Source organism: Nipponia nippon, unplaced genomic scaffold, assembly GCF_047370975.1.
Source record: "Nipponia nippon isolate SJK-2023a ecotype South Korea unplaced genomic scaffold, ASM4737097v1 scaffold_11, whole genome shotgun sequence".
NCBI lineage: Eukaryota > Metazoa > Chordata > Aves > Pelecaniformes > Threskiornithidae > Nipponia > Nipponia nippon.
The window spans coordinates 5,521,594-5,541,582 of record NW_028262302.1 but is presented as its reverse complement, the minus strand read 5'-3'; the positions used below and the strand labels follow the sequence as shown (position 1 = coordinate 5,541,582).

At 45.9% G+C, this 19,989-nt stretch overlaps 1 protein-coding gene across 4 annotated transcripts in view; it reads right to left on the bottom strand.

The window, feature by feature from the left end:
• Nucleotides 1-597: 597 nt before the first annotated feature.
• The window catches only part of LIN52 (lin-52 DREAM MuvB core complex component), a 68,977-nt gene continuing 49,585 nt past the window's right edge, over nucleotides 598-19,989 (bottom strand). Inside the window, exons 6-8 of one of the 4 annotated variants that reach the window (XR_015702240.1) lie at nucleotides 19,664-19,727; nucleotides 2,712-3,013; nucleotides 598-2,057 (exon numbers count right to left, since the gene is read on the bottom strand). Coding sequence is in view for 2 of the 4 variants with exons in the window: in XM_087747282.1 (XP_087603408.1) it covers nucleotides 19,681-19,727 (47 nt within the window). In the remaining 2 variants the exon portion in view is untranslated. Of the gene's footprint in view, nucleotides 2,058-2,711; nucleotides 3,014-8,109; nucleotides 19,728-19,989 lie in introns of those variants that run through there. The other 3 variants (XR_015702239.1, XM_087747282.1, XM_087747281.1) reach the window with 3 other exon arrangements.

Below are 19,989 nucleotides of genomic sequence, written 5' to 3'. Positions count from 1 at the left end.
TAATGGTTATTAAGTGTGTGTCTACACAGGCAAGCAAGGAGAGATGCGGGTTTGCTCTGGCTGGCAGCTGGCTCCAGCCTGGCAGCGTGGAGCTGTGCTGGAGCACCTCCACGCCCAGCCTCATGTCTTGGTCACTCTCAAGGCTCCTGGCTCAGGCACAGCTGCTCCTGGACCCGGGAATGCAGCATGCTTGCACCTTGCTAAGCAGACTTGCACATGCGTGTGTGTGCGTACCCTCAGTGCCAGGATGAGGCTGTTCACCAGGTGCTACCACACGACACTGAATGGTTATGAAATTTGTGACCTTCTTTCACGATTTTCTTAAATGCCTGATGTTGACAGGCCGTTGTGCACCTTTCCATGGGGCCCAGGGCCAGTCCGAGCTCAGGACGGGCAGCCCACTCTAGGCTAGCCCAAAACCCCTCGCCTGGGGGGCTGGCCGTTGTTTTTGGTGAGGTTACCCAGTTATTGCTGAAGTTAGTTTCACGCATGACCAGGGAGAGACTGCAGCACTGCAGATATGTGATTGCAGATTGCATTGTAATGAACAGGCGTAGGAGAATCACGATGCACGTTCTAAGTACTTTCTAACCTGAGTGCTTTATTTTTATAATCTTGGGGTAGAGCTGCACAGAGGGTTGGTCAGGAAGAGCTGCTGACTCTCCACCTTGCTCCAGTTAGCGGTCAAGTCCAGAGAAGCTCACGGCTTTCGTAGGATCGACTGTTTAGAGCAGCAGTGCCTTCCCCTCAAACCACTTCTGCTACTTGCCAGGGCAATGCAGCAAGCAACAACCGAACCAAAACGTGGCCGGCCTCAATGTTATGGCATTGCGCAAAGTAAACCAGGTGGTGGTCACGATCCTGACAAACACCCGGTGTCGCATACGGACGGAATGACAGGCAGGTTGTTGTGAAGTCCCTACTGTTGTTTCTAACTCATTGGCCAAAACAATTAATGAAATAGTTATAGCTTTTGCTTTTTCAAAATCAGAAAATGGCACGGCTTCATTGCTCACCCAGCTTTTTTTTGTGTTTGTTATGACAGTGCCAAGAGGGAGAAGAGTATTTTCCCAGCTGGAGCATTACCTGCAGGACAGCAGAGTCTGGTACATCTGGAGCGGCCAGTAGCGTTCACACAATGTCAGGGATAGGAATAAATATCTTTTTCTGTCTGGTACCTGAATAGCCACTGGATTCCTCTGATCTGCTCTGGCCCTGCCGCTGTACCCTTCCTCCTCCTCTCCAGGAGGTACATCCCCAGCCAGTGGCCGGGCTCCAGGGGTGCTCCCCTAAAAGGTGGCTGTGTGGGGTCCCAGCCAGGCCCTTGGCTTCCCCAGAGATGCAGCACTCGGCCGTACAGCGCCTTGCACACTCGCCTGCCATGCAGCCCCAGCAGCAGGGAGGTCTCCAGGCAGCAGCAGCAGCGTCCCACCAGCAATAACACTGCCTCTCTCAGCACGATTTTTCGACCTGTAACAACTCAGCCTTGTTGCAATTGATTTTCAGTGGATCATTGAAAGCTGCTCCATCAGTCTAGCCCTAACAGATTTCTACTGCCTGCTTCTTTGTTGTTTGGGTTTTTTTTTCATTTCCACAAAGATAGAGTTTTTGTTTATAATGAGATAAGGGTTCTGTGGCTTGGGCATTTACCCTCATAAACACCTGAGCCCTTTTTGCTCAAACACAGCACAGTCAAAGCGACCGCCGCTTCCTTGGGTGGAGATCAGATCTGGAGAACTTCACACTCCCAGACCGAAAGAGTTATGAGTGATTAAGAAGGCAGGTGATAATAGAAATGCTTAGTCAACCTTGATGTATTTTGAGTGCTCCAGATCTAAATGGGAATGAGCTGGTGAAATCAATATGCATCTGCAGCATGCCCGTAAATAAACAGGGAGCTGCAGGAGAGCACCACTCGCCTGCAGTTCATGTCACCATCCGTGACACCGTCACACAGAGCATCCCTCCCAAGCTGGTCCTCGGGAATGTGCTGATGGACCCCACAAAGAGCGGCGCCAGTGCTTCAGCCAAAGGAAAACACATGATGGAGGGGGGTGCTGGAAGAAAAACACTCGTAAATTGAAGAACATGAGGATACTGGGGTGGTTCCTGATTCCCAAAAGAAGAGCTGCCCTCCCAGGAGGGTCTAGAGATTCATCCTGAGATAGCAGGTGCCGGGGAAGCTCTGGAAAGTGGTGTCTTTGCCAAGGGGACAGAGGAGACACTGAGTCCCCCAGCACCTCATGGGCTCCTGCATTATGTGTGCAGAGGGGTCCCTGCCCAAACCCCCTGCTGCAGTAATAAGCACTTGACTGAGAACAGGGCAGGCAGAAAAAAAAGAAGGGCCTCGTGGGCCCGGCTGCAGCATGTGCCACTGCGTGAGCCGGGAAGGTGGGGGAGTCTCTAATCCTCCGGGCCAGGCCAGCTGCCAGGATCCGGCTTGTTCCCCAGCATGGCAGCACCACAGCCCCTCTCTCGTCACCCAGTGACACCCTGTGCAGGGCAGGAGCTGCCTGCAGCTTCTCTTCTCGGGGCTTGTGCTCCAAATAGCTACAGGGACAGAAATGCCACGTTTGATGTGCACCTTCCCTTGAGAGGTCCAGGAGGCTTTTGGGACCTGCATAGGCACTTAGCAGGGTCAGGGGGGCAGGTTGCATCTCCTAACTTGCCCCTCTAGTTGCTGGTTGTTTCATGCACCAACTGTGCCTTACCTGTGCTGGGCTGTTGCTTTTCCTCTCTGTCAGGAATAAAGTATAAAATCATCCTTCTGGACACAACAGAGGGATTTTTAATCAAAGGCACTCCAATGCAGGCAGCTTCTCTCTTCAGAGCCGAGGGATCCGACCCACCTTCCACCACATCCTTCTTCTCTCGACTACGATTATTGTTGCATTACCATTGCTATTATGTCATAAATTGACGTCTTGTGTTCCTGTTTGTTATCCAGGGATTCAGCTCTAATCTTGATGATCGCTAATGCAGTGTAAATCCAGTGTGCTGGGTGATAATCTGGCTACATAAAAAAAAAAAAAAAAAGACTTTCTAGGCATAATCAAAACCTTTCACTTTAATATTGCACACAATACTTTTACCGTGAAATTGCATTTCCCTCAGCCCTTCTTCTCCGTGGCTCAGAAAGATACTTTGCTCTGTTTGCGCTCAAATAAAGCTGGTGCTTGCTGGGATTTAGCGCGCAGGGCGCAGGATCCGGCCCCCGGCGCAGCAGAGAGCAGTTTGCCTCCAGCGCTCCGGTGACATCTGAAAGTTGGCAGGAGCCCTGCTCCCTCCCCGGCCCCGGCAGGGAACGGCTCCCCTCTGCCAAACAGAGCTCTGAAGGATGGGGGTTTTTTGGGTTGTGCTAATCCCACATGAAAATTAATGCAGTACGATTCATTTTTGTAGGTAGTAATTAATACCCATTGAAACTCCATTTTCCATCTACATATATCTTCACGCCGTTAAGTAGGTGTGCTCATAACCGAGGTGGGCCTGGGTCAATGAACACGAGGTGTGTTTCAGTCCCCCTTCTCAGACATTAAAAGCATACGAGTGCAGAAAGCACGGCAAACCAGGGATAGAAAATGGGGGTGGCAAGATGATACATTAAGGCACGGTGGCACAAATATTAAGCAAGAAAATCCCCCAGCCGTCACCCACGCCACGACTTTTTGCAGGCTGGGCCCCCCAAGCAGCGCCTGGGGGCTGCCCCATGCTGTCGGGGGCAGGAAAGCCCCCAGCCCCACTGGCCCCCCATCCTTGCCACCCCACCACTGCGCTGGCCCGCGGCAGAAGGCCCGGGGCCGGGGGGGTGGTGGGGGCCAGGGCGCCCGCGAGCGGGGCGGGCGCCCGGGTGTCGGTGGCGCGGCGTCCGGGAATGCGCCGCTGATCCTAACCAAGTTTGCCAGCCATGCTTTTCTCATGGCTCCCGCACAATGGCCCGTTTTCTGCCCACCTGCCGATTATGCTTAATTAGGCAAGGAGTTGATTAATTTGAGGTAATTGACAGCTAATTACAGGCCTGAGGGCTCATTAACTTGACGTCCTGTCTGAGGGAATTGGCTGGAGGGGGTCAGGTGATGTGCAGCCCCCCTCCGGTGCCTGCTCACCTGAGCGGCCCCGGGGATGGGGACAAGCGAGGCTGCCCCGTGGGAGCCGGGATGCTGCCGGGCCACGGCCGCGGGCACCTGGGGACAAACACCCCCAGAGGGAACACGGCATGAAGGATGCTGCGGGGCGGGAGGGCTCCCCACTGTGATAAAGCAGGCTCCGGGTGGAGAGGGGGTTTGGAGGCCAGTGATGGGGTGGGGAGCTCGCAGAGAAAACGGCCAAGCACGCAGGTAGGAGGGAAGGGGGACGTGGATGGGGTGAGGGCTCCCCAGGCTGCGGCTCCCCGTAGGCTCGGCCAGCAGTCCCCACCATGCCCGCGGCCCCAGCGGGGGTCCATGGTGGTGGAGGGCTGCCACAGGTCCGTCACCCCAACAGGAGCCCACAGTGGCTGCTGGCAAGCTGCAAACACCCATGCTTGCCATACGGCAGGTCATTGTAAGGCATCATTAGCCACTTCATATTTACATCAGAGAATACAACTACTGATTGAAAACAGGGAATTTTTTTCAATAAGATTTTTCTCAGTTGCTCTTTACTGCATGCAAATCATGAGACAGCAGGAGAGCTGTTTACCTAACATCCTATATGATCTCCCTCACCAGAGAATTCGGGCATGTCCTCTGGATTTACAAATTTATCCTTATCTCACCCTTCTGGAGCAGGCAGGATCCCTGCATAGGGAGAGGCTAAATGACATAACCAAGGTCACATTGAAAATCTAAGAGCTGAATCCAGATTTTCGAGCCCTAAACCCAGGGCCCTGACCATAAAACCAGCTTCACCATATTCCTCAATCACAAGGCAGGTTACCTGACCATGACTGACACCTGCCAGAGGTCTGGCCTTGCGGCCACTCTTCTCCCAGGGGACAGGCAGCTGCAGTGGGGCACTGGCAGGTCTGGGATGTTCCTGGCAATGCTGAGGAGAGGGGCAGAGGAGGCCTTTTTAAACTACATACCTTGCTGCTGTCTAATTACATCAGGCAGGACGTGGCTGAAGAAATGTACTTGACACTTGCATGTCCAAAGAAGGGCAACGAAGCTGGTGAAGGGTCTAGAGCACAAGTCTTATGAGGAGCAGCTGAGGGAGCTGGGGTTGTTTAGTCTGGAGAAGAGGAGGCTGAGGGGAGACCTTATTGCTTTCTACAACTACCTGAAAGGAGGTTGTAGCGAGGTGGGGGTCGGTCTCTTCTCCCAAGTAACAAGAGATAGGATGAGAGGAAACAGCCTCAAGCTGCGCCAGGGGAATTTTAGGTTGGATATTAGGAAAAACTTCTTCACTGAAAGGGTAGTCAGGCATTGGAACAGGCTGCCCAGGGAAGTGGTTGAGTCTCCATCCCTGAAGGTATTTAAAAGACGGGTAGACGTGTTGCTCGAGGACATGGTTTAGTGGTGGACTTGGCAGTGCCAGGTTAACGGTTGGACTCGATGATCTTAAGGGTCTTTTCCAACCTTAACGATTCTATGATTCTATGATTCTATGAAAGGTCACAAAGGGATGGCCAAGGTTTGTGGTGGCTTCTTGTTGCTGTGGGAGTGCTCACCACCCTTAGAATCCATCTCATCTTTTGGAAGTCTTGCCCCAGAGATGGTGCATCCTGGATGTAACAACTGATTATTAAGCTTGGTTCAGGATTCAGTGGTAAGCCAGTACAGAAAACAGCAGAGAGGCTGAATTAAAAGTAAGCCATGCCTGTGAGCAGAGTGACTACAGCACACTAATAGCTGGACTGTCCTAGGAGCCACAGGCTCCATACCAAGGTACTTTGCACTGCTACTGGAAATGAAGGCTTGGATAACAAGTGGAAGGAATAGGATCTCCTGGCAAAATTGCAGACAGCTCTTCCTGGGTGCCCATATGGAAGTCTGGTGAAGAATCCCCAAAATCATCTTAAACCACAGTCTGAGCTGACTATGGAGGCTCTTCAGCCAAAGGAAGCTGCATCGCAACTGCAGCCTTCTCAAACGCTTCCCTTCGCCCACTGGCATCATCCCTCTGCCTTGCTTTGGCCTTACTTCTGCCTGTGGCTCCTGTGAAAGCACTGTGCTGTCTTCACATTCTTGGTGTGATCAGAAGGGATGAAAAATAGTTAGAGGTGTCTCATCTGCATATTGCTGACAGTGGATTTTAGAAACCTGACTAAACAACTTGCTTCGATATCCTGCTATTGCATGCCACGGCTAACTTATACACTGCCCTTTATTCCTTTGAAATGTACTGGGGTTTCATTTTCTAAGCTCTTTTGTTTAAATTTTATGGAGTTGGGTAAAGCTGAGTGTTCTTTATGGCAAATATTATTTAATACCCTCCTCCCATTTGTTGTTCCTTCTTTCTACCCTAAATACACCCAGACTCGGTGATGATTCATGGTATGGAGGCCAAATGGACCCATGTGATGAATAAATTTTGCTCACCTGCTCAGAACCTCTCCTGTGTCTGTCTCTTTCAGGAGAAGATGTCCATAATTTAAGTGGTATTTGAGAGGAGAACACCCCAGCAACTTTTATTATGGCATTTATCACTTAGAACCTGGGAGAGGAGTTATTTGGAGAGGCCCAGACAGGTAGTTTCCTCTTTTTCTCTCTTGATCCATTGTTGAAATTGGCTAAACCTCGGCCATTTCTCATCTTGACTGTTACAAGGCTGTTGCCTTCTAGTGTAAATACAAAGACTATACGTTGGTGCAATGATATTAACTATTAGGTATAGCACTGGGCTACCTAGTAGCGAATTTCTTCCTCTTTTCTGTGTTGACACAGATTCCATCAACAGTGCATGAGAGTCTCATAAACAGGGATACATTTAACCATATACATTTTCTATGAGATCGCTTAATGTTATCATCAGTTTACAGATGGAGCACCAGGACCCAAGTAGATTAAGTGGTTGCTCGCGTTTAACAGGATGTCTGAGGTAGATCCGATAGGAAATGGGCATTCTCTGTGTTTTAACTCACTGAACCTTTAGAGCTCTCTCTTGCTATGGAAAGCCTCACCCACCAAGCACCGCACTGTGATGCTGAGTGTTTTTCTGAAGAAGGAACGTTTTGTGGGGGCTGTGATTCTTCCAAGGCCTAAGCTTTAGAAAAATTAAGCTTTTTCATGCTGAATATCTGCCTGAATTCCCAAGTCATCTCTAGAAGCCAGAAGCCCCCTCAACTGAGTTAAGAGCTCCTTCTGTATATAAGAAAATTGCTGAGTCCAGGCTTAGGGGGTAGCAGGAAATTTTACACAGCTGTAAAACTCTGGTTAGGCAGCAACAGATATGATCCTTGAGGGAGTGCTAAGTAGCCTCACTAGGGTTGTCACAGTAGATTGATGGATCAGGATAGTGTAGGATCCTTCATTTGAGAGGTGGTTCTTCAGAGCAATCCACCCTATAGCAGTATATTTTGACTTCAACTGATGTCACCTCAGCTGGAGAGACTGGTTACTGGTATATGTTCATGACAATTTATTGGTATTTGAATACAGGTCTCTTGGACATCCAGAATTTCATTAAATTTAGGCCATCCCCTTTCTATAGCAAGTCTGTGGATGCTGGAGGAAAAAAAATTTGGAAAAGTCACCAGTACTCATAGAATCATAGAATACCAGGCTGGAAGGGACCTCAAGGATCATCTGGTCCAACCTTTAAAGACTACTCAAGGAGAAGCGTATAATACTGGTGGTCTGTTTTACAGTAGTAGAAGTGCAAGAACTCCCTACACAAACTACACGCAAGCTTTCTAAATAGGTTGACAGAATGGAAATTATTGCTGAGATCAAAGACAGGGTAACCTGTTTGAATTTAATTTGCTTTTCATCTCAGAATTTTTGGCTTTAGAATCCTCTGGCTCTTGGGAATCCAAAGAAGAGGGGAAGGTCTCCTCAAATCATTTGTCCATGGAAGGCAACTCTACCATTTTTGAAAAGCCATCTGGACTTCCGGCAGGTTGGAGTGTTTTAGAAAGTCTGCAGATTTCAAGGAAGAGGGTAAGATATTCCTGCTTCTGATCATTACCTAAGCAGTTGCAAGGATGCAGCTGCTGATGCCCCTGCCAGGGTAAAATGCTGCATCAGCCATCATGTGAAGCAGCCATTTGTATTGCCCAGATGAGAACTGTGCTCACATACGGACTGGTGACATGGCTTGTTCTTTCTGGGATACCCTTTCCATTGCTTTCCTCTTTGGACATAGCTCAGGCCGTTTCAGGAGGAAGAGTGTTTGATCTAAAATACCAAGATATTCTTGAATCTTCACCTGTTCTTCTCTGATTTGGCAGATATGAGGCGTTGTTCAGCACTAACATCCCTGGACCACGTGTCCAGCCACAGGTGCCTACCTCATAACTGCATTTGCAGCTGTAGCTGTGTCTGAACCTATTCACACCACTCTCTGTAATCGCTGACTTTTAAAAAAGCAACCTGCTGTCTTCATTTAATTTGGGTACCTCTGTGGCATGAGATAATACAACAGGCCAGGAGGACGACTCTGAGCCCGAGGAGTGTGAATGTCTGGAGGGAAGGTTTCTTAGGTCTGAGTTTTCTGAGATACTTCCAGCTCTTTTTCTTACCTAAGGTAATTTCTTCTGTAACATATGGAGGGAGTGGCCACCAAAAATAAGGTCTGTCTATTGAGTCTGGCTCCAGAAGTAATTTTTTTCCAGATATACAGGGTCTGTGTGAATTAACACAAGGCTGTGATGCCAACAACAGCAGCTTGATGAAATGTTGCTTTAAAATCCAGGTCATAACCACTATATGTGTATATATGCCCATGCTTGTACATGCGTATGTTGGCACCTACTCTGCAGAGGCTGGAATGACAACTCTTCCAGATCAATGAGAAGACTGGTAGTGGCATCACTGAATTTTAGGTGAAGATCCTGGTAAACAGCTTCAAAAACTGCCACAAATATCCTTAGCCCATGGTTACTCCAACCAGGTCAACTTCCCAGTTCTGAAGTTCAAAGAAGATATTTTTCAGATGCTGCCTGCGACAGCTCTCAACCACCAGCAAACCAGCCCGTATTTTAAGCTTAAATGTGACCTCGGGATCAAAATTCTACACTTCCAACCCAAATGCATAAGAACATTTATCTCATTTTAGGTTAGCAGAAGAAATAGCAATTGTGAAATTTACCATTAGACCAAATATATTTTTATTTTGCTGATAAATAAATGTTGAATGACTGACCTTTGTGCTAGTATTTTTCCCATTATTTCTGTAGGAATTTTATATTAAATTTGCCATAAAATGCTAGAATTTTTCAACACATTTGACCCAAATAAAACCAAACCACCTTATCCTTATCTGTCCTGCATTTTAACATTTTGGCGTGAGAGGAGAACCAAAACCCATCAGGTTCCATCCTGTAGAAAATAAAGAATATTTCTGAACGCTTAGCTTACATGAGACTCTTTATGTTCATGAGCAGCAGTGCTGACCTGTTGCAAACTTGTTTGAATTAAACTGAAGGGTCCCAAGGGGGACCTCATATCTAATTTGAAGGTGCTGCAAGACAGTGTGAACCACAAGAATCAAAGAGAAGGAAACCTTTCTTTTTAGATCAGCAAGTCACCGGCAGGACTAGTCTCCTGGAGTCCCTGAGAGCGGTTGGTTACCTTGGAACGAGTAAACCACCAAGCGAGTTTCTCCTTCCTAGGATTCACCTCTCTGTACATCCAAGTGAGGACCGCAAGTCCAGAGTGAAGGGGGCACTTTGGTAAATGTGGGACAGTACCTCCTGCAGATCTGGAGAAGTGAGTCTGAGGAAAGGAGTATGGGGACAGCCGATTCAGACTATCTATCCACACCTTCTCCCAACTTGAGAAGTATTTTGAAGTTGTGTAGGTGCTAGACATTAAAAGACATCAGATACTCACCCCTTCAAAGTACAGATTCTGTTTACTTTGGTATAACTCCGAGCCGGGATTTATAACCAATTTAGCAGGACAGCTCCTCAGAATTTATAGAGGTTGATTATTTTGGCATTAGTTTGATGACTGATCTCCAATCCAATGCTGAGACTAAATTAATGTACTGATCTGATAAGATAGTGTTCTTTCTGTTAGCTTGCCTCAATAATACCTATAGCTTACATATGTATATAAATATGTACATAGCTTATTTGGATGCTATTTTTATTTCATTTTAGTTTAAAAGACATTTATGAACATTATAATAAAAAACATGTACAAATACCCTCCCGATACTTCTTCAGTAGGCAATAACAATTGCCCAGAATGGATATTACCAGGCAAAAAGCCTGACTGGATTCACTTAAGAAGTTAATGATTTCCACGCATTTGTTTCACTGACAGCACATTTGGCTCATCGAATATATAGCACTCTGCCTGCACATTCAAGTTTTTAGGATGGGGGCTTGTGACAAGAAGACATCTATCCATCCGCTACAAGAAAAATGACAAACATACTACTTTTTTTACCACGGACAAGAATTTTGTTGAGTTACAAAAACTAGGAAGCTGCCTAGGGATTAGAGAAAAGGAATTGTGCCATTGATCATAAAAAAACAAAAAGGGCAAATTTAGAGTTCTCAGGAATATCCATTGCCAGTAAAATAATAGAATAAAAAAAATGGGGAAAAAAAATCACTAACCACCTAGGGATAAGAAAACAAGTATCAGCACTAGGCATTTACAAAGAAGAAATTGTGCTGGAGAAACCTGATTGCTTTTTTTTAATAGAATTATAAAATTAGTGGATGAAGGGAACACGATGGATTTGATAATTTGGATTTTAGTAAAGATTTGATACATAAATCCTACTCAAAATTAATTCAAATTGGCTTGGCTACACCACCACATGGAATGAAAAATTGGCTGGAGACCCACAAATAAAGGATAATGATGCATAAAAAGGTACTGTGTTGGAGGGAGAGGTCTCCCTCCCTCCCAGAGATCAGCAGTCAGTTCTGTCCTATTTAACACCTCTTGACATGACACCTTCTGCCTGGAAATCAGGAATTTTTGTTAAGAGAGTGAAACACAGAAGGACACATGGGATAGACCAGCTGAAAATAAAATGGGATCCCAGTAAAAATTCAAGTATTATCCAAACCACAGTATTCAGTCATGAGGAAGTCCCTAGAAAACACCAGATGAGAATCATGGCAGCAGAAACCAACAAGATGATAGGAATTTGCAGCGAAGGACAGCAGAAAAATAGCTGGAGTGTCTGAATAATAGAGCTGCAATTCATCCCAGTACGGAAAGACCAGAAGGCTTTTGCAGTATCTGTTCCCACATATGCTCTCAACGAGGTCCCAGGCAGGTTTTGGTGGTGTAGCTGGTAGGGGAGCCCCTGGAGTCTCTCCTATCGCATGCTGGAGACAAAACTGCAGTAAGAGATCTTTCTCCCCAGAAACAACCAGTGCAGACACTCACAGGGAAGTCAGCCTGATTTGGGAGGAGGGCTTTAGAATCATAAAATCATAGAATCATAGAATCATTAAGGTTGGAAAAGACCCTTAAGATTATCGAGTCCAACCATTAACCTATCACTGCCAAGTCCACCACTAAACCATGTCCCTAAGCACCACATCTACCCTTCTTTTAAATACCTCCAGGGATGGAGACTCAACCACTTCCCTGGGCAGCCTGTGCCTGTGCCTGACCACCCTTTCAGTGAAGAAGTTTTTCCTAATATCCAGCCTAAACCTCCCCTGGCGCAGCTTGAGGCCATTTCCTCTTGTCCTATCACTTGTTACTAGGGAGAAGAGACCTCGTTCATTTTATTTTTTTAAATGTAAAACCAGGAAAGAAAATGGCAGTAAAGCAAATTAAATGCATTAATAGCAGACATAAATCCCCATTTTCCTAATGTTTTCCCCTGCTCTGTCACTCACTCAGTCCATTTGCAATTTCAGCTGTTCAGCATCTTATCTTACCACCCATCCACAGGTGTACGTGGGTGTCCCAATGACTTTGGAACCTGTAGGCCAATTTCAGACAACTTTGTGGAGGGTAGGTAATACGTTTCTGTACGTGGGTGTCCCAATGACTTTGGAACCTGTAGGCCAATTTCAGACAACTTTGTGGAGGGTAGGTAATACGTTTCTGTACGTTTTGTTACATTTATTGGCTGACAAAAGAAAGAAATCCAATGACTGCCCCCACTGAAGTGTGAGCGTACCCTCTGTTAGGCATCAGAGAATCCACACATGATGCAATCTTGAGAGACACATCCACAAGGAAAACCATGCTTCCCTGTCTGGTTCCACTGCTCATGAAAATTCTGCTTTTCTCTGACCTCCTTCTTGCTGAAAACCACTATCTATTCCTATTTGCTCCCCTTCTGTTTTGCTTTTTTCACTCTTTTTCTTCTTAAACTGCATTTGTAACAGTCTGCCGCCTTCGCTCGTTTGCATTCTCCCCAACGTCCTGCCCATGCCTTGCTGTCTTCCCAACTGTGCTTTCTTACCTCTCTTGGTCTCCCCTCCTCTGTTTTTAAGTCCCTATCTTAAATTCTTCTCACTTCCCTGTATTTTTCTTTCAGTCTTCCATATCACTCCATTTCCACAGTCCTCTCCCACCAAAATAGCTTGCTAATCATATTTTGATACTTGCTAGTGAAACTCCTGTAAACCTTACCCGGAAGCATTACACTAATGGGGTACACTAATATTTGTTGCAGCAAGTTCCTCCCTTTCCAAACTATTAAAGTGAATGAGAGAAGTGATCTCTCTTTTGCTAGAGCAAATAGTTTTAAGCTCCCTAGAGAGCTGCAGTGATCATTTTAATAATGTTCTCTGTTAAGGCAGGATCAGACCCACAGAGCATCAGAGCAAGAGCAAGGATTTCAACATGACAGAATTAGGAAAATTACATTTTTCCTGCCCTGGTCTGTCGGCAAACATTTGGACTGAGCAAGTGTAGAATTCCATGAAATCTGGAAAGTAGCACTTACACCCTCTCTGAATGAGTGTGAGAGGCTCGGGAAGGTCAGAATAAGTGTTCTGCATCAGTGAAGATGTTCTAATTATTATTAGGATCTCTGTAATGCTCATAGCTCTCCTAAATGCGTGTGTACACTGTGCACTCTATGGCAGCTAATAGCACTGTGAGAGACCTTCATTTTTAGTGTTCTGTTTTTTAATTCTCAATCTTTAACACTGCATTAAAATGACTTTTAAAAAAATTTAATTCTCTGAATAGTTCTTACAGGTCTTTAAAAAAAGATTAAAATGTCTGGTATTGCACTGTAATTTATTATTATTTAAATTGCTAATGCCTGTCAGTTGCTTAGGCGTTTGCATTTTTATTTATTTATTTATTTTAAAGCCACATCTATTTAATGAAACAACAAGGCAGACGGCAAGCAGTGGAAGGGCCACTGGACTGTGGCTCAGAAGTTACAGGGTTTGAACTGTGTTTGCCGGATAACCTCTAAGGAGTCTCTGTACATCTTGGTGTCTTCTTCTCTCCTCCTACTCTTTTACTGCTTCATCTGTTCATAAGCTCTCAAGGACAGAGACCTTCACCTAATTATGTGTTTCTGTGATTCACAGCACAATAAAGTTTTGATACTTGCTGAGGTCACTGTGCCTTAAATGACTACTGTAACGCAACTGATAACTCAAACTGCCGAAGAGATGTCCTGCAAACACCACTCCAACCCACAGGCCAGGTACCATACAATTAGTAAGTGGTACGTGAATGCCAGAAGGTCTTAGTGAAGGACACAAGAAGCCATCGCACCCTTTCCCTCCAGCTGCATATTTTTCACCTGTCTTCACAATATTCTCAAGTGCTGCTGATTTTTATGAAGGATCTTCTTCTTCACCAGAACGTTCTCTTCACAAGGACATAGAACCAACACTTTTTTATACTCAGTTGATCCTTATCTGCATTTGGAAGTCAGAAATTTGGCATGATATTAATACAGCAAGATGACAGGCCAGTAAAACAGAGGTGTAACAAGCAAGGACCCTAATACTTCCTTGGGCAAAGAAACTGAGATAAAGTGGGAAAACCAGCAATGTGTCTTCTTGGAGACTTTTCTCCTGGTGTCTGCCAGTGAGGTCCAGTCTCTCAAGGGAGGCTTGCCATGGGAAGTGTCACCAGCCCTTACTCCAGGAGGTCACTTGGCTCCCGAGCATGAAAATGGAGGTGAGTATGATGGTATGTAGTTTTCTGCCATTGATTTGGGACTCCTCCTTAGACCAAGACTGAAGCATCTGGAAGGCAAGGCAAGTGGCCACTCGGTGTAACAGGCAGTAACAGTAGTTTTTCCTCTTCAGAAACTGGTGCTACGGACCTGTTCTGGTGGGACACTTGAAAGCAGTGGTGATGTGGGTTTCACTGAGCATCCACCAGAGAGCCTCAGGTCAGGTGGAGCAATTGCATTCAGATGTTTCTCTCTCTGCCTCTTTCTATTCATGAGGCAGCACAAAAGCTGCCAGCTCACTGGTGTAAGGCAGGAGCAATAAAGCTTTTCGCCTTTCCTCTCTGGGTTTTAGTAAGAGGATTACATATCTCCTCCTTCTAGAATAAACCTCTTTGCAGGGAAGATACTTACTTCTCAAGCCCTCTTTGGAGATCAGTCCCTGCATCCAGACTCCTAAGATTCAAGCCATCACAGCAGCCAGTGGGAAATGAACCCCAGTTAAAAGGGAAAGGCTTTTACAGCTCTGCAGGACTGCAGGGCTAGCACATGGTATACACGCTGCCATGGGGAAAGGGTCCTGGCTGGGTTCACAGCTATCGGAGACAGAAAAATAAGGAGGTACAAGCACAGAGCAGAGTTCAAGCTCCACCCAAGATGACAGGAGACAGTTGCTGGAGCCTTGGAAAGACACAGCTAACCCTCTTGCTGGAACAGCTTCACCATCAGGGACAAACAACCCAAGAAACAAAAGAGGGAAGGAACCTCTTGTAACTTCAACACTTGACCAAATATGTCTGAAAACAGTACCCAAGCACGCATGAGTGCATGGAATCAGCACATTGTTAAAACAGAGAAAGCAAATTGAAAGGTTTAAGACAGAATTATATGTTTTACTACATCTAGCCCAAAGACACTGATTAATTAAGGACCTTTAGAAGGACCATAACATCCAAATCAGACTTAATCACTAATACATTCCCATAACTTTGGAAACATCAACCAGCAATTGCTTCTGCAAGTTACTACGTTCCTTTACAAAAACACCTGTGCATTAAAATGAAAATCTGTGTGACAAGTAAATAAAACTGCTCACTTCCACTGACCCTCCTCAGCACCCACTGTTCTTCCCTTCTGCTGAGGCTATCTCAGCCACCGTGACACTAGGGACCTGCTCTGGCTCCTGTTTTGCCTCCCATCACTCCCATCACTCTCTCTACTCTCACTGTAGCCGGTTTAGGCTAATGGCATGAAAGTGCACAAATTATTTTGTAGCGTTTCCTATGGCTCCTTTGGTCATCATCTTCACCTGCCTTCATCTATGTGAATCATTTCAATTTTGCCTAGATGGGACAAAAGAAACATCCCGATACATACGTACATCTTGCTTCTCACCTCAGACCACAAGCGTCCCCATCAGCGTAGAGGGACAGTCTGATTCACCTCCATGTCACCTCTCGTCTTTCCAGCTTTCCCCTTCCTGGCCACACCAGGACCTGTGATGATCACTACAACTCAGAGGAGATAGATTTCTTGACGGCACCTGGAGGCCCTGGCGATTCCTCAGGTCTCTCCCTGCTGCCCACTTTCCACCCCTGCAGGGCAGAAGATGACACTTTGCGCTCTATGTGAAGAGGCACTGGGGAGAAGGGATTGCTGGAGCTCGACCTGCTGCTGCTGCAGTGCTATGCCCTTTCCCTCTCTCTATTGACCATTTTAATGGGTCTTCTGCACTTTTGGATGGCTGATGGACGCATCATATGTAAACCCTGTTCCCCTCATACACACAGCGTTTGCCTGGCTTGCCCAGCAAGATGGTTGGGTTTTGGAAGCACCAGGTGCAGCTGCTGGGACCACTGGTTGGAGAAACATTTGCCTCCTGAGCCCGTTAATTAGCACAGTAACGGTAACTGTGCTCCATTAGCCAACCCATGTGGTCGAGTCCCCTCCCTGTCCACCAACCTTACCCTTAATGAGAGCTGGAAGGGGGACACTCACAAAACACTGCCTCAGAATAATATTCGGCTTTGTCCGCGCCGGTAACGAGAGCTGACAGGATCACTACGTCCATTTCTCTTCTAATTAGCACACTTCCAGCTCGGCCTGAGCCAGCAGCCAGAGAAAAGCGATCGGACAACCGTACCGAATCACAAACACAAAGAGGCCCATTCCCCGTAATTAGGTGAGACAATCCCTCAGTCTTTTCTCGGCTGGAGCTTGCCGGTAAGACTCTCGCTGTTTTGGTAAGTCCCAGCAACACAAGTTACACGTCTCCCCAGGACACTAATAAGCCCCTAATTGTCTTCCGCTTCACACGGCTTGTACCATAGGTCTGACTTGGGGGAATTCTTCTAACGAGCGGCAGCCAGCGCTCCCTGTGCCGCAGACGGACGGGGAGCCGCCTCTCGGGCACCGGGAGGAGAAGGGGGACGGGGAGAAACAGCCAGAAAAGCAGCCCAGGCTCAGGGGCCCAGCTACACGGCATGGGGCCGGTGGCTGGGCAGCAGCCACCTGTTGCTGGGGACATGGACCTTCTCTACCCTCTCTCCATTGCCACCGTCCACCTGTGTGGTGGAACCCCGAGTTCAACCCTCTGGCCTGCCTTCTCCTTTCTTGTCTCCAGTAGTACCCAGGTACCTGCGCTTCCACGCAGAAATGTACCATCCAAGCCAAACATATGATTGCGAAGATTTGCCTTAAGTCTCTGCTAAGGCTTGCTGGGGGCTACCCTTAGAGAAATGCAGCACCTGGCATGGGCTCTTCTCCAGTGAAGCCATGCTGTGGGTCTGCTTCAGAGTTCAGGCTGGGAAGGAGCACGGGTGTAAACGAAACCCTGTCGGTTCCCATGGAAAGGAACACGTGCTGGGTCTCACAGGACAGGTTTCTAAAGATGCCCACAAAATGATTAAAAACACGAGAACTTCCAGAAGCTGTGAGGTGGGTAGGAGACCCCAGCTCAAACTCCCTGATCAAAACAAGGCAAAGAAAGACATATACTCCCTCTAACTTTGAATCCAACACTTTCTTGAGAAACCATCATCAACCAAATATTTTTCAGCAAAACATTTTCCCTAATTTTTGATGACAAGTTCATTTTGAGCAAAATATCTCAGCTGATCCCATTAAGGGTACTCAGGGCCTGCAGATCCCTTTGCCTCCTCTGCAGCTGATTACAAACTGATCCCTCCTGCAAATCAGGCCAACAGGCCTCCCCAGAAGTGCTTCGTCCCCGTTTTACATGTGCTATTCGGCTTCGGTGTGCTAACCAGGGGGAGAAACTTAAGAGAGGGTGACAAACTGATCCATGCAGAGTACAAGAGAAAGACAGGCACCGGTGATTACCTTCAGAAGCAAGTTAGGATAATCAATGTACATATGTATAAATAAATCAATTAAAACTAGCTATAACTAATAAATTTAATACAGGGAGAGGAAAACAAAATAAAGGCCACGGAAGGAGGCAGCCTGAGTATCCATGCCCACTTGGGTCACTCTGCTGGTCTCTTGTCCCTCACTCTCACATAGCTGATGAGCCCTCTTCCTGCCTTTTCGTACATAACCTGCTGCGTTTTGGGCTATTGTAGGAAGTGGAAGATGGCAAATGGCCAATTTCTGATGCTTCAGAATTAGCTTTAAAATTATATGATTATGAGGAAAGTTGTTAGACGTGCACGGTATTTTTGGGAGGGGAATCTTCCCTGGCATCCAAGTGCCTCCAAGCACAAAATCTAATTACCCTATATTATTACGCCTACTCATCAGCTATTGGCCACAGAGCCAGCCTTTCAAGTGATACAGAACCAAGTCAAGTACTTTGTCCCCCCAGAGATCTGGTCAATAAATAAGGTGCAAGGTCATTCTTATTACCCATTTTTTCTACTAGCAATTAAGTAAGGGCTTTCAAGCTCAGCCCTCTTCCTCTTTTCTGTTCCTTACTGAGGTGTCTGTAACAGAGACAGGCAGGGAGCGTTCTGGCTTCACTGGTCACTGATCTGTATTATAGGAATCAGCAGGCAAGCCAGAGGTCAACCACACAAACCCAACAAGAAAACGCCTATTCTGTACACGCATCAGCTGCCTGGAGTCAGTCATTCTGCTCAAAGGGACGTGACGGAAAAGGTCAAGTCTAAAAATCGGCAGTTTTAGTGGATGATGAAGTCAAAATGTGAAGAGATCCCACTGTGCTGAAAATCTAGCGCAATCTAAATTACAATAGCATTATTGCACATATTCTATGCAGAATGTGAATTACAGTCTTTAGAAACTGGATCAGTCCATACTTCCTTGGTACTCGAGCTTTTATATACCTTTACGTGGATTTCATATGATTGGCCACAATTGACTTCAGGATTTTGCATTTCACATCCTCCTGAAAGAAACTCAAAGCACTGATGTAAGGACTGGCTTGCAGAGATAACACATCCCTAGAATACCTTCGATTCCAAGAGTCACAGTATCACATGAAAACAAAAGGATCCAGTCTTTTCCATTTCAGTGTTCTCCTTTTTCTCTCTTTTTTTTCCCTTTTCTTAACTTTTAAAAATATCAAGGCTCACGTCTTATTAGGGCAATGCATATTTGGCACCACACATACAATATCTTTGGAAGTATGTGGCACACTGGCAGATGTATATGCTGGGATGTGCATGTAGAACCACGGGTTTTGATATTTCTGTGGTGGGACATTTTTACTATAGTGATTTTAGAAATGCATTTACAACATTTGCATTTGTTGTTTTAATCACGTTGATTCAGTTCAGAGTTTGTTGGTCCATGGGAAATTTCTGTCCAACTGTGATTTTCCTGGGCTGAAGATACAGAGAGGATCCTCTGGGAAACTTTCTTTCAATGAATTATCTTCTCCTTCTATAGACTGATGATTTAATGACTTTTTAAAAAGTGTCAGTACAGAATGGTATATGAAAATGGCGGTATCACATTAAGGACTACAGATTATTTTCATGTTATATCAAGTTTGCAGGCCATCTTCAGATAGCTCACTCAAAGATGTGACATATTTCCCTGTTAAGAGTTGTCTTTTTCTTTTGATTGGGTATCTCTAAAAATTGGTATTAGTTGAGATGTATTACAGAAATGTTTATGCAACATTACTGAACTTGTGGTAGGATAGAATGCCAGGATTTCAGACCATATGACAAAGATATAATTTATCTTTTTTACATACTGCATAGGTTGATGATGGCATTACCCAGTATTGCTTCCTCGACATGAAGTGGTTGGCATAACTCTCGTCACGATTTGGAAAAAGTGTTGCCTAGGACAAGTTACTGCGGGTGAAGATGAAGTGGATGAGATCAGCTGCATGCACAGACTGCAAATCTAAGTGATGATCCTGTTCTCAGAGATACTCAAAACAGGATTTAGCCCATGATGATGTGGGAGAAAACAGCGGGGGAACAAAATATAAGCTGTAATTAGGACTTACACGCCTCCACAGTATGCTCACAATCTGAATACTCCGCAATTTTCATTATGCCATCTCAGATAGGCTGTAATAGAAGACAGACAATTGAACAGTGTGAACATAAGGAAGGTGAACATAACCATGCAAGCAAAAACATAACATGAGCTGAAAAATCATGAGCAGTGCACAGACAGCAAAGAAGAAAAAACCAAACAACTGTTTCTGACAATAAAAGAAATGGAAGGTTCAAAATGGAATTGTCAGGCAAGCAGGTTTAAAACAAAGAATGACTTGTCCCTCCCCCTCCTTTTTTTATTAAACTTTTCTTTGTATGACTGAATTATGGA